This window comes from Montipora foliosa, chromosome 13 (assembly GCF_036669935.1).
Source record: "Montipora foliosa isolate CH-2021 chromosome 13, ASM3666993v2, whole genome shotgun sequence".
Lineage (NCBI taxonomy): Eukaryota > Metazoa > Cnidaria > Anthozoa > Scleractinia > Acroporidae > Montipora > Montipora foliosa.
Window position 1 is genome coordinate 32,160,457 of NC_090881.1, and position 15,000 is coordinate 32,175,456.

Genomic DNA, 15,000 nt, shown 5'->3' on the forward strand with positions numbered 1-15,000 from the left:
CATTCTCTGCAGATTCTCTGTAGGTTCTGTGTTACATTTCGCTTGATTGGACAACTTTTCTCTCTTTGCCTTATTCGGGCTTTTAAATCCCCGGGAAGCTCAATAACCCTCCGAAGGGCTCATACATCCTCCGGATAGGCTAAAAAAATCTTCTGAAGAAGCTTATTCATATTCTTACTTCTTTCAAAAGACCCGCCATGGTATTTGAAAAAAACAGCGGCTCCTTAGCCAATGGTGGCACTCCGTGAATCGTGGTAAGTTTGAGGCGGATAAAATGTTTTCAGATCTCGACAAATAACCACATCACTTATATCAGCTAATTTAGCTGAGGGTTCCATATATTGGAAAAAGACTTGAATCTAATATTAGAGACTTAGTACCGCGTCTTGCTGAAAACGGCAAATTTCAGACTGAAGTTTGCGCTTTAGAATCAAAGAAACTTGTTTGATCTCAGCTGCTTATTTCTAATTCTCGCTTGTGTTTTTTTTTTCAAAAACCAACGTTTGACTTGATTTGCGTTCATTGCTAATTTCAGTTTACAGTGTCCCCAATTAGTGTTCCAGCGCTAGAACGACTGGACACTTAGTTCCTTTCCTTTCCTTTCCTTATGAGCAACTGTCTAAAGAAAGGGAGAAGTTAGAATAAGAGAGTTTTTGTTATAATAAAAAGTAGTACTTGCAATTGGCGAAACTGGGAAATAAACACCGGCAACAAGGACCAATCGAATGTCCGAAAGAGAGGCTCTGATGTCGAAGAAAGCCGCCGAAAAGGAACGATCGAAAAGGACATGTTGAATATAGGAAATGCCAGAATATCGAGAAGGGTATATCGTCGTTGGACTCGAATGTCGACTGCTAGACAGCCTTGTTGTATTAAAATGGGTAGGTCTTTTACACGTACACTGAACGGAATGCTTCATAAACAAAATGCTTCATGACTTTTCATCGGTACAAAACTGAACGGACATAAGTGCTATAAAGCCATCTAGTGTGGACAAAAGTAATTCAAACGATGACAGTTTTCGCCCAGCAAAGGGAATTTTCACGAAAAAAAAATGAATTACTTACAGGTCGCCACACTTCCGCGAACGAAGAATTACCCTTCTCTTTGCTCATTGCTAAATCTCTGAGAGTGATCAGATCTCTTTGAGTTGCAATGTTTCTGAGAAAATATTACGTGAAGATTCAAGAGAGGTAAACTTGGCAAAACAGCTTGGCCTTTTTTTTGAAATATCTCACACTAATGAGTGGGTGTGTCCAGTAAGTGTGTCCCACGTGTGGAATTACACAGAACAAAAAAGGCTAATAATTCATGCTAGCCCACATATAGAGCACAAACTATTGCTAACTTAATAATTATTGTTACAAGGAAGGGTTACGTTTTTGCCAACGTTAGCCGTGTAGCACTTATATTTCAACAGACTTAACTATTAGAGGGTAATGTGAAGTGCTAGTTTTCTTCCATATGAACCATGTGAGCGTTAGCCCTACTAATGGAAATGGGGAAATGGAAACGGCCAACGTTTACAAAAACGTAACCCTTCCTTATACTTGTACATCATTTATTGCCGTGACATTGACATCTTAAATTCCCACATCCTGCTCCTGTCTGACCCTCTAGCTCAGTGGGCAGAACAGCAGTGATCTAACCCAAAGGGCGTGGGTTCAATTCCCACCCTAGTCAGAGTTTTTCTCTGTCCTTGTGTGGGCCCATTTCCATTAGGAGGGCTTACGCTCACATGGTTCACATGGGGGACAAAACTAGCACTTCACATTACCCTCAAATAGTTAAGTCTGTCAATAATTATTGTTGTTAGCTATTGTTTGGATATCTATTGTTTATTTCCACATATGATGATTTGGGCTAACATGGCATTTTTGAAATCCACATACATCTTCTCAACACATCTGCGTTATTGCTGCAAAACAGGCTTGACATTCTTACAGTAGTACAGTTAACACCAATAGCAGGTTTGCAAGACATTTTATTGAGGCCATTTGTATTTCCTATCCGTAAACTTTTTTTTCAAATCATATTTCATTAATGTACATGTAACAAAAATTAATAAGGAAAATGCAAATAAAGAGCAATGTCTTGTAAGCCACCCATTTCTATATAATATGACCAGAAAAAGACTTGCTTAATTCCCAAACAGTGGACTTGCACTTAAGCTAACTTAACTGGCAAAAAGGCCAGATTCACAGTTATAATAGCATCTACATATATAGCTGACGGTCAAATCAAGAAGAAGTGGAGGATTTCATTTCTACCAACATCTCCTATTTCACTATGGAAAGCACTGGAAATGGGGGTATTGAACTTGTCTTCAGAATTCAGTTTTTGTAAAATTGTTCTAACATCTTTAAATATGATGGGTGCTATGCAAAAATATAATTATATGTCATTTACAGCTTCTTTCAATTTATCCATGCATATGAAAAAAAACCATTGTTGAGCCAAAAGTCACACTCCTCCTTGTGATATCCATCCTGATCAAGAATCTTCATTCCATTGTCTGTAAAGAGAGCTGTATGTTGTGGAAACTTCTTCCAAGCTTTTAAATCCTCATTGTGAATAAACCTACCAAACTGCTGTCTCAGATCTTTCATAAAGTTTACGTCCTTTTCTGATGGTGAATAATTACCAGTAACCTCTTTTGGGAAACCAAAAAAGGCAATCAGATCCCACAAGTGGAAAGCAAGAGTTGTTGGAGATCCAAAACAATTGACTGGCTTTGATGGGGCATTTGTAACCACATAACGGTAAACGTGATTTTTAAATCCTCTAGATACATTCAAAGCAAGTAGATTGTTAGGACAAGTCAAACGTATATCAGACCCCATAGATGTGTATGAAAACTGAAGAGAAGGTGAAGAGCCATCAGGGAGAGATTTGTTGTACATAACCAGTACCTTCTTAACATTTTTGCCGATGAAAGGAAACAGTTTTTCGTTAACATAAGAACTGTAAGCATCCCAAGTAGAGTTGCCAAAGTGTTTAACAGAGTTCCAGGCAATCTCTTGCGCCATTGTTCCAACCATGACTGGTACGTCATTTGCTTGTCCGGTTGTCATGGCAATAAGGGGTGGACTTGGCACAACATGTTTGTCAACAACAGCAACTGCACCATCAAATAAGTTTTTGGTTGGTAGATCTGCTTGGTCAGTCATACCCCAGTAAGGGTACACATCCCATGGAATGGCATCTTGGATCTCCTCTGGACTCAGCGCAAACAGGCATTCCCGTTCAGCGGCTGAAGTGTTTCTCACGCACTTGGCCCGTTTTACAAATATCTGGTTGTCAAAAGCTGCAGCTTCCCATGTCTTGTTGAACACTGGTGAACCACTCATGAGTATTGCACGCTAGAAAAGTCCAGCAGCCTGTGGTGAAGAAAGCAATGCTAGCTCAGATGTTGCACCAGAGCTTTGACCAATGAGTGTTACTGATTGCGGGTTCCCTCCAAATTTCCCAATATTTGCTTTCACCCACTTTAATGCCAATATCTGATCCATAAACCCATAGTTTCCTGAAGTCTTTGATGGCGAAGAATCTGCCAAGGACTTAAGAGCACGGAAGCCAAAAGCATTCAACCTGTAATTAAATGAAACTCCTATGACATTCATGTCAGAAATAAGCTGGGGTGACGGATGAAGTCCTCCAGCATTCCCCGATGAATATAACAAAACTCCACCATGGATGTAGACAAGAACCGGAAGCCTATTTGCGTTGGGTCTCTTCCGGGGGGTCCATACATTAATAAACAGACAGTCTTCGCTACCTATGACTGCAGTGGGGTGTTCCTCGTTAAAAATATCTCGTTGAACACAACTGCTTCCAAATTCACTTGCACTGAAAGTTCCATTCCAGCATTTGTTTATGCTGCAAGGAACAGGGGAAGTCCAACGTTTCTCACCAAACATTGGCTCTGCAAACGGAATGCCCTTGAATGCAACAGAGTTGCTTTCATAGATTCCACGCACACGACCTCCTTCTACATCGACTTCAATCTTTTGAGTTTCCTCTTCGATTAAACCTTCGTATTCTTCGACCTTATGCGAAAAATAGGAGAACAGAATCACCACCAAGATAGCGATGAAAATTACGATGACAACCACTAGTGAAACACGTCTGATCGTTAGCTGCCTCGCTCGACGCAATCGCGTGGATGAATTATAAAGATAGCCTTTCTGAAGCTCCATATCATTATAAGAATCTTTTTCCTGTTGAAGAAAGGGATTTTTTTCTTCCGATTCGTGCATCTTCACTAAACTAAATTAACGTCCTTCTCAGGAAACATGTGACCAATCTTTCGCCGCGGCGTTTGCGACTCGTGACACAGTGTAATCGGACAGTTGGCTGTAATCGGACACCTCAGTGTAATGGGAAAGTTACATCAGCCACCAATTAATCCACCAATCACAGAATTTATCACAACAACAATAGCAACAACCATCTACCCTACCAAACTAGGGATTTTCCAAAATGGACGAATTTGTAACATTAGACTGCAAAAAAGGAATGCATTTGTTTTTTTCGGAAATTGTAATGGTTATGATTAATTAGTAACAGGACTTCGTGTCGTCCACTTCGGTCTGTAATCATACTCGTTGTTAATCACCCGTATGATTAAAGACCCCAATTGGACTCCACTCAGTACTATTACCACTGTTAATTAAATAGAGGTGTTTCCGTTACTGAAATACTGAATCAATGCGTAGACTGTCTCTTGTCATGTCGTAGAGACCACTCGCAGTCAACATCATCAAGTGCGTAGCATCCTTTACGCAAATGCGCACGTGCGTACTTGTGGAATTGGTAGGATTTTTTTAACATTTTGATTGATAAGTAAAGCCCTCCGAGGCCCCCAAACAGTGTCAATGTCATCATCAGTCCCAAGTTTCCATGTGGTTATGTTTGTAGGAAAGGTTATGATGATGATGATGATGATATAGCAGAGTTTGCGACGTCTTGCCCTTTGTTTGTAAACCCCCTGTTATTGTTGTAGCTTGCTGAAAACTGCATTACTGCATTTTCTTTGGCATTTATTTATTGAACTGTCTTTTGGAAGTAGTCGGAAATGGCATTTGGAGCATACCCCAGACCCCTCTAGTGCGGACCGTCTTCGGCGCACGAAACATTCTTCATACTCATTTCACGCAACGCCGCTGCATATGACAGGAGGTCGACAGAGCTACAACCTTTGATTAGTGGAGCAGTCTTCCCCTAGACACCTCCTCGCAGAAACCTCAAACCTCAACGGTTTCCAATATCTTCTCTAATCAGTTCATACTGATTATACTCGCCAAATGGCTATCAAGTCTGTTGAGTCCGTTCCGTTTATGGGCTCTTGGTTTTGTGTATTTAGCGGAACATTGAGCTATTGTCTATAGCGCTGGCCGGAACTCACTACTTTCCAATCCTTTGTACTGTCAGTAAAAAATGTGACACACAAGAGAGAATGCACGTTATCTTTCTTGAAACTCTAGTATGTTGTTGTCAATATTTCTGCTTTCATATCGGCGGAATCGTGATCGAGGGTGTTACAATCAGTTGGTCTACCCAAGGAAAAGCATGCGTTGGGTCTGTAAACCCACAAATCATTTCACAGGCAATGAAGTCACCGAAGGGGAATCCAAGTATTTCAACATGATTTTTCGGAGCTATTCTCAGTTTACCAAGTGTCATAATGAAGGGCACTGTCTACAATGGCAGTAACCTACTGTAAAGTTAACAAATAATAATAACATGGGTGACAAATTTTGGAGCGAAATTTCAGCATTAATTTGTAATTAAATTACACCATCATGTGCATGAAAGAAATTCTATGCTAGACAATACTGCACATGGTCAATAAAGCATAATACCAATTAACTATTGGCAAATCTGTTTAGATATTAAGACAGGTGTCTCGAATTTTAAAAGTGAGAATTGTGATCACGTTTCCCTGCGTCTATGGAAACTACTGTTTGTTGATACCTGCACTTTCAAAGTCAGAGTTGACTTAGTGCTGCAACCACCTTTAGTACCGCGAGTACGGTGAAAACTGTGTTTAGCGTGTGGGTTTTCAAACAATTGTAATTTATGGTGTGCGAGTTATTAGCTGCACAAAGAGGAGTATTTAGTATTAGTTCAGTAGGAACTCCTTTATCAAAGGATGCAGCAATATATTGATCATGACACAATCCAAGTATGAATATTATTCCACTCCCTACAGCGATAAAACAAAATCCTTGTTTCTACGAGCATGGCAAAACAATTTTAGAAATTCAATTTGTCAAATACCAAGTTAAAGTCCAAGTTCCAGAAAATGGTTTTCATGTCTATGGGAATTGGGTTTTGATTCAAAACTGAAGGCTATTTGATCAAGCGCGGTGAGCTTTAACATCATCATTTCAATTTTGGTTTGAACACTTTCAAATACACTTTTATACTCCTAGATTTGTTCGTGTATTTTCAGTAGGCTGTAAAAAGACTTTCTCGACGACAGCAACTCTCGGTTTTTGCCTTCTAGGTTAGGGCTCAGTTGTTCAAAAGCCAATTAACGCTAATCACAGATTAAAAATTAACCAATGGGTTTATTTCTCTACTCCCAAATGCTGATCAACGCCGATATTCGGCAAATTTTTACATTAGAAAAAGTTAATATTGAGAAAGAAAAATAAGCAAAAGAAACTTTCACCAAAAAGTTGAAAACATGAAACAAAAGTTTACACTAACCCTGGATTAAGTTAATCGGCTTTCGAACAACCGGGCCCAGTAACGGTTTATTAAAAAGCCCGGCATGATGAACTAAAGAAATAGCTTTGGAGAAAATTACTGTTATTACTGAAGAGAAATCGAAGCTAACGGGGAAGGCCATTGTAAATAGTCAATCGCGAAAAATCGGCGAAAACAGCTACATCAGTTTACCACAGCCATTTTCGAGCATTTTTGGAAGTAAGGTAAGGATGTCTTCACACTCGTTTACAAGTGTGAGTAAGATAAATGAGGCAATATTCCAATGACGGAGTAAAAGTGCCAGTATAGAAGTCTGAAGAATTTCGCATATTTGAGAAGCTTAGAAAGTCTAATCATTTGCAGATGCAGTTACAAAGGCAGCACTTTCTCCTCAGTTATTTAAGACCCTGAGTGTTGGTCCGGCCGGGGTTCGAGCCCGCGACCTCCCGCTCGGAGGTCCTGTGAACTCACGAACGAGCCAACTAATTTCTTTAAATTTTTGGCAAAACGAAAATTTCAACGCGACGTTTGTCGTGAACAGGAAGCTAAATTTCTCTACTGACATTGTTTGTGGCGCAGCTGTTGCTACAGGCGTAGTCGTTTCTTAAACTCTCCATTAAAAAATTGCAAGACTGAGCAAACAGTTTATCGTCTTTATTCTTCTTCAGTCAGACCGCATGATTACAGATATCATTTTAAAAGACAACTCTTTTTGTTCAAGCTCATGTGTGCGGTCGACGTTTGAGTCTAAGATCCGGCCTGTTCTTAAGTTAAACAAAACGTGCTAAACTGAATAGTTCGTCCAGATGCATAAGGAGTCTTATGCCCGTCTTTATACTAGACGAATTTAACACACGCAGAAAAAGTATTTGCCCAAGTTCGTCCCAGACAAATTATGCGTCTGTAGTATCTGTTACTCATGGCGATAAAAAACGCCAATCCCACTGGTCAGCGATGAAGTATTGGTCTGTGAGTGACGATCAATACTCGGGCCAATTTATGAACACAGTAGAATTTCTGGCTGTCGAACGCTGAGGTGAATGATTGTTTTAGTATATTTAATTACATAGGTGATAATTTGAAAATATGCATTTTCTTTAAAGCAATTTCTTCGTCTGTCACCTCGACAAAACGGCTTGTGGCCATTTTGAAAAAAAAAAAAAAAAACGCTTAGGTGGTTATCACATAATAATCACTCAGAGCAGAGAATTTTAAAAATCACCTATGTAATTAAACTAATGTGTGATATCCGTCCTGTGAAAGTAGCCAATAAAATCGCCCAAAAATTAATGAGTGTGTAAAAATGACATTTACGCCGGCCCATTGTAGCCGACACTTCGTCTGAATCGTTGACAGGTTGATTATCCATCAATCTATTGCCAGTTCATGAAGAGAGAGCCGAACAGAGGGAAGGTTTATCAAGTCCGTTATCACACCACCGGGGTTCGGGTACATTAGATCGATTATGCCTGCACTTTTTTGACAATAAAGGTCTTATAATTGCACATGAAAGTTTCCTTAAAGGATAATGCAGTGTTAGTGTCTTCCCCCATTCTGGCAACCAGTCGAATATCCTTTGGCCAGGTGAATTCGATCATTGCACATGAAATGGGTCTTTAATCTATTTGCTAAAACAATGAAAGATCTTGCATGTCGTTAAGTCTTTCACAGTTTTAAAACATTTTAAGAAATTTCGCTTTATTAATCTTTGCGGGAGTGATCGATTCAAAGTTTCAGGTAGTATTTTTAATGATATGCAACCTTCATCTCCACATTCAGCTGCAACTGCAAATGTGTGGTAACTATATTTATTCAACCAATTTTACGCCAAACCACAACAGGTGACGAAAAATTAACAATTCAAATAATTAAAGCTAGAGGATTCATTACGTGCACTGCCATTTTCTATCCACTTTCACAAAAGCTATTTTCTTCAGCGCACACTGCATTCCAAAGCAGAATCTCGAAAGAATAGGACAGAAATAATTTTTTACTGTGGTTTCACTAGTTTTCGCCATATAGCTGGTTATGGATTTTCAAGTTAGGGTACAACAAGCCAATCGTAGCAATTACGTATGCATTTTGAAGATGAAGAATTAATCAAAGTGTTTTTTTTTGGCCCAGGAGGTTGAATCCCGTAATAGCAAAGGATGTAAAGGTCATCAATATGCAAGAGACTGAAACGGAACTGCGGACTTACAGTTAATGAAGTTGAGAACTGACCGGCGGGCCGTCACAGGAAAGAGGAATAACTAAAATTTCTGGAAAGGTAAGTTAAACTAAAGAAATTATTTTCAGTCAACGGCAACTAAATCGACTAAAAAATCTCACCATCTAATAAAGTTTTAGGTATGTTGCAAAAAATGTAATTGAGTGATTTGCCTTGTTATTCAAGATCTTGAAGATGGAGTGTACATATTTCACTTCATTATATTGTTATAATAAGAGATGGCAGTATTGACGGGAAATGTTCCACCCCATTATTCTTGTTTTAGTTCTAGCGGTTGGCTAATTATTTATATTTATGTTCTCAGTGTAGAGTGGATACATACGCTGCTTCATTATTCAAACGATAAAACATCAAATGAATACTATGTTGCTATTAACTCCTGAAATGATGTAAACGGATTTGTGATTCCAAATATAATGCGTTCGAAGCGCGCCTCGCGGTTAAAACCAAGTTCAAAGGACTTGTTCATTCATCATACAAGAACAGCCCTGAGGCTTTACAAGCGTATCAAATGTGTTTAGAGCGGCAGGACTGGAGGTGATACTATACCAAAAAGGTGTTGAGTTTAATTAAGAGACGAGAACTAAAACTCGCTGGTTGTTTACAATCTCCCAAAAAGTCCAAATGGAAATTGAAAGTAAATAGTAACTATGTTTTGTTGTGCCAGTTCGGAAATATTTTCATACAGAATTGTCGGAAAATATGAAAAGACAGCCCATATCAATTGGAATTTCCGAAAAAAAAGGCGAGGTCCACTCGCTCTGCTTTCCGGAGTCTCTCTCGGTGAAATGGAGATAATTTTGCAAATGGAAATGCCCTTCCCGGTAGAATTTTAACTAGAGGTTTTGTTTACCATTTGAATAAAACCGGGGAACATCCGGTTTCCGCCTATAAATGACTAGGTCCGAATAAAGATATCAGTGTGTGAGATTTTCCTTTGAAAATTTAGGATCTAAGAATGCAATAAAAAACGAGTATTTCTGTAGTGTTTATTCTTATTATAAGCTATGTTTTAGCTGTCAAGTAACCGGTAGTCATTGGTTAGCACACCCTAAGCCGCAGTTATGTGATTATTGTGAAGATATCATTGTATATATAGATACTTGATTCAGTTGTAATAGAGCGATTGTGTAAAGCACTTGGCCTGACTCACTGTGTACTCTATAGTAGTATTTCGAACCCTAATACACAACAATTTCTGTTTGACAGGCCTCTTCGCATAATATTCACCTGTACATGTACCCGGTAAATACGAAGACGGCCAGTGCTAAGTGAAACTTAAAAACGTTTACTTACCAGTCTTGAAGAGCTACATGTGTGTGAACGTATGAACGCTTTTTCACAACGAGTAGCTGAATGAATAACTAGAACTGAAACATTCTTTGCCCTGTCAATTCGTTCTCAACAAAAACCTCGAAATCGGATTTTAACGCCTTGGAAAGGAAATGTTCTAGAAACGCGTGCAGCACTTTCAACTTGCACATCCAGATTTTTTCAACCTTTCGAATCCGTGAAAGCCCTGGCCAAACGAGAGCGAGAGTTGATGAGAGTTGAAACTCTTGAGAGCTCGTGAGAATGACAACGCAATCTTGGGAAAGATGAACAGTAATAAACGATGAATGCTTACATAACAAATTTGAAACCGAAAACGTTTTAACCGGCGAATGGCTTAAACTTGACTTGAACTCAGCTTAGTTAAATTTCCAAAGAAACTTCTCAGTTCAACTAACAAGCATCTCCTTTATCCAGCAAGCAACGCGAAGAACATTTGCGACAACAGTTCAACAACAACAGTTGAATAAAGAACAAGGAGATTACTCCTGAAGACAAAAACTTACGAAAACAAAAAAAAACTAAGAAACGAAGCGCTATTTAAAGGGGCTATGTCACGTTATTTTAGGGGAAATCCTTAGCAAAAATAACGAGTTTAAAAACGGTAATGTGGAATGCCTTTACTGATAAAATTATCGTTACATCACAAACAAGACGTCGATTCTGAGCAAAAAAGACCTTTATCCAAGCGACTGTATTTCCCCCACACCCCCCACCCCCAATCACTTTTCTAATGGTCCGTCCCTTACTGGACCCGAAGACTGTGGTCATTTCGTCACACTAATCGAGTTTCGGCTCTCTTGCATGACTACATAAAAGACCGCCAGCAGTTTAAGATGTTTAAGACGAGGAAGACAGCTATGTACGAAGACGAAATACAACTGAAACTTAGTGCATTGTACAGGCGACTCAAGGGTGTGCGTTTTCGTGCAGCCTACGAAGGAATTATATCTATGCCGCAAACAGGAAACGAAAGAGATGTACTAAAATTGCCTCTAGATGATCCGCTTGCAGCGACTTTGAGATCAATTTCGAACTGTGTGATGCTGAAGTACGGGCCGGACATATGGAAAGGAATAACTGGACCTGAACAAGGTTATGCTGAAGATTGTAGGCTATGGGTCGAGTCGCTGCAGTTCAGAGAGCAACTTGAGATGTACAAGTTTTACCGTTTCGAGATAACGAAAATCAAAGTATTTAAGTGTCGCCGTGGCAAGTTTTCATACGGGGTCAGCATTTCGGTTAAGAGGAGGGTCAAGTTTTGGGCCTGTTAAAACTAAAGCAAAAAGTAAGACACTTGCACTTGTCGTCAGGAAAGAAATTCGTTGCAATGAACAGCGTTTAGAACATCCATATGTTGTGTTTTCGATATCTAATCTCTGACGAAGACTGCATCGACCTTTATGCCAGATTGGATGCCGCGCGTTCTTGACTCTGAGTTGAAGAGGAATGTGGCCGGGGTGAGAACTTTTGTTGCTTTTACAGAAAGGTAGAGGAGAACGTACTTTTTAATCGCGTTTACGTTGTAATACAAAAACTTTGGTAACCATTGTACCTGTCATGACTCGCTTGCTGACGTTGCGAATGTTATGTAATTAACCTGTGTGGTGTCGGTTTTGGTAAAGGTATCGCTCGTTTCTTTCTGAAAGTGTTATCGAGTTTTTACGAAAATATTTCAAATCACAGAAGAAGATAAATTTTTGGTCCAATTGAGTTGGGTATTAAGGACATTAAACTGGTTCAAAGTTTGCCTGTGTAGACTATGATGCAACAAAGGAGCGAGCGGCGCTCATAAAAGGGGGAGGGGGAATTTCCTGGCTCGTGCGCTGATAACTTGCCCGTCCTGAAGCAAACGCACAAAAATTGTGGCAATTGAGTCTGCGTTTTGGTTGAGACCGCACTTTAGTACATGTTTGTTATTTACGCTTTTACTAAGATATTTTCAAGACACATGGCTGGGTGTCATTCAACTGGTCATAGATGACAGCCGAGACTGGGCTACTCTTGGACACATTGCAAAATTCATCATCTGGTGAATATGCACGCCAAGAATGGCTGTCCATCCCGGTGACCGACATAAAACATCGTTCATAATCCACCATCTCTCAATGCTCAACCATAAGGAGCCTTCGAAATACGACGACGAACGCCACAAAAAATGGCTATGCACTCCCCGCACGTGCATTTTACATTTTGTTACATTTCATAGGCCGTATTTATAATAGACGTCTTAGACGACTAGTATAAATACGGGAAATAAGGTGGACGCATTAAACGTCAGACGTCTCTGACGTCTCAAGTTAAATGCGTCTAAACGACGCACTTAACAGACGTCTTAGTCATCTTAGTCGTATAAAGACGACTGAGACGCACTAAACTGGGACGCGCACTTAGCAATGAAGTGCACACAGTCTCTTTGGTGATTAAATTTCAGTATCTTTTGAAGAAAATTGTGAATTTGATTTCTAGCCTTCGAAGTTAAGTGCGTCCCGTATTTATATTAGTCGCACTTACGGCCAGACGTTTAATGCCTCTGGACGTCTTAGACGTCCTCTAGTATAAATACGGCCATTATCAGCAGCGTATCAGATATTTAATAGGGATTTTAAGAAACGACGACGGCTACGGCAAGCGACATTGCTAAGAGCAGAGCACCTCAAGAGTAGTAATATTATTGTTGAAGCATATTTTACAATAGTTTGAGCAATATTTTCATGATCGTTTTATTGTATGCAGAGTGTTGTAATGCACGGTGATTAAGAACTTAGATAGGAAAATGAAACGTGCAAACCAAATTAAGTGTCGCAAACAACCTCGTCCCTCTCAGTTAATTTAAGTAACTTTCCCACGAGAAAATGCATTAGGCGACAGCCGAATTTCCGCCGATGTTTTTGGAAATACGAAGACCGTCTTAGCGGCTTTCTTAAGATGTCAATTATCTTAACGTAATTATCTGTAGTGTTAGTTTTCCCGCGCTTAGCCCGCACGGGTTAGCATTAACAAATATTTCCACGTTGAACTAAATTACGAGAGTAAAGAGATAAAACAGCAAAGTAAATTACACAAGTGATGAAAATCAAGCAAATGCGCGCAGTAACCAAAGTAGCTTAAGCAAACAACCGTGAATCTTTCTTTCGCTTTCTTTGCTTCAAATCCGTACGTACCAATCGCGTTAAAGGATACTTCGCCCATATTGTACAACATAAACAAGATGGAAACGTCTTGAAACATTTACGATAGCTCAAACTTATATTTTGAAGCGACGTTTTCGTTGCGGTACGTTTTCGCCAACGACTCGGAGCTGAAATGACCAAATTTGAGGATAGCTGGAGGACGCGAGCACGTAACGATAAATTTCGAAATTTTCTCTCCAAACTCACCGTTCATAGCAATTTTAATCCTCGAATAATTATGCGCATCGAGTTCCCGGTGTTGAGGTCTGTCTTCTGTGGTGTATCTTGGTTGGTAGTGTGAATGCTCGGAGATACTGTATAGCTACATCAAGTTACTCTAAAATCCGAGAGTAAATGAAGATATGATGATGATGATGATGACGCACGTTCCACGCCGAACGATTTGGAGCAATCGCCAAATTATTGCAAAAACGGGAAGTAATAGGCTTAAGCAAGGACGACGACGACGGCTACGAATACGCCACAAAACAATGGGTTTAATTAGCAAAAACAATAGCTCTGCACGCCCTGCACGTGCGTTTTACATTTGTGTACATTTCTACGCCGTTCTCGCTCTGAAAACGACGTGAATTCACCAAATTTGAAGTAGTGTGTAGGACGTGAGCACCTGTCGATCAATTTTCAATTTTTCCTCTAAATATCTATATCATTCTCACCAAGCGTTCTTCTGAAATTTTGACTCTCACTTTCCATTCCAAGTGACTTGGATCGCAAGATTATTATACAGTAACGGGGAATAATATTTTTAGACAAAGTTCTCGTGGCCGTCTCTAATCTATAAAATCCAAAGAAGGGCTAAAGCTTGAAACGTCAGCTTTCCATACTGTGGTCAACATACTTTTATCAATTCGGGCGATACACCCACCTAGGCTATAGACACAGCATCGCAGTTTCTTAAGAAAATAGGTCATTAATATTCTTCCCTTTTCATTCCTGTATTTTTTTGGGTAAAAAATTAGAGAATTTGACAAGAGTTTTGTAATTATTACTTATGTGTTGGTTCCTCTTTTTTCAGTTCCGACAGTAATGTTTTGTCAATTAAAGCCCGCAAATGGAGTGTTAATCAGTTTGGTTCTTTATTTTCTTTGCCGCAAAGCAGAGACCAACACTGTGACAGTGACAACGTAAGTTATTATAGGACCAATTTGTTTTTTAGAAGCCGGCAGCACAACTTGAAGCCCCAATTGTCCGTGCAAAGGGACGCAATAGATGGTTTTCAATCACGTAATGAGACGGCCATGTTTGTGTACAAAACAATAGCAAATTATGGCCCATATTTTGCATTGCAATCGGTCAAATTCCTAAAATACTTTTTTCTCTATGGAACGTTTCCCTTACGTGACCAGCAGCCATATTGGATCACTGAAACAAAAGAAACAATTTGCATAAAAATAGACTTCAATTTCCGGAGGATCATGGCCGCCATTTCTTTGTTTTGGAAAACCAACATGGCTGCCGTGACGTCATGTGACAACCCTCCGTTGTGCTGTACACAAACATGGCTGCTGTGACGTCAGGTGAAAACCA

General features: G+C 39.6%; 2 protein-coding genes across 5 annotated transcripts in view; one reads left to right on the top strand and one right to left on the bottom strand.

Annotated features, from left to right (window-relative positions):
• Positions 1 to 1,972: 1,972 nt before the first annotated feature.
• On the bottom strand, positions 1,973 to 4,326 carry LOC137982304 (para-nitrobenzyl esterase-like). The gene is given in 1 exon segment (XM_068829379.1): positions 1,973 to 4,326. A coding segment is annotated over 1 exon segment (1,842 nt). The 5' UTR covers positions 4,260 to 4,326; the 3' UTR covers positions 1,973 to 2,417.
• A 1,902-nt stretch (positions 4,327 to 6,228) lies between these two features.
• Positions 6,229 to 15,000, top strand: part of LOC137982635 (glycine receptor subunit alpha-4-like) — a 17,487-nt gene continuing 8,715 nt past the window's right edge. The window contains exons 1-3 of one of the 4 annotated variants that reach the window (XM_068829759.1): positions 6,229 to 6,371; positions 8,842 to 8,986; positions 14,489 to 14,597. In XM_068829759.1, coding sequence (XP_068685860.1) covers positions 14,500 to 14,597 — 98 coding nt within the window. In that variant the 5' untranslated portion in view covers positions 6,229 to 6,371; positions 8,842 to 8,986; positions 14,489 to 14,499. Of the gene's footprint in view, positions 6,372 to 6,710; positions 6,942 to 8,437; positions 8,455 to 8,604; positions 8,764 to 8,841; positions 8,987 to 14,488; positions 14,598 to 15,000 lie in introns of those variants that run through there. The other 3 variants (XM_068829761.1, XM_068829762.1, XM_068829760.1) reach the window with 3 other exon arrangements.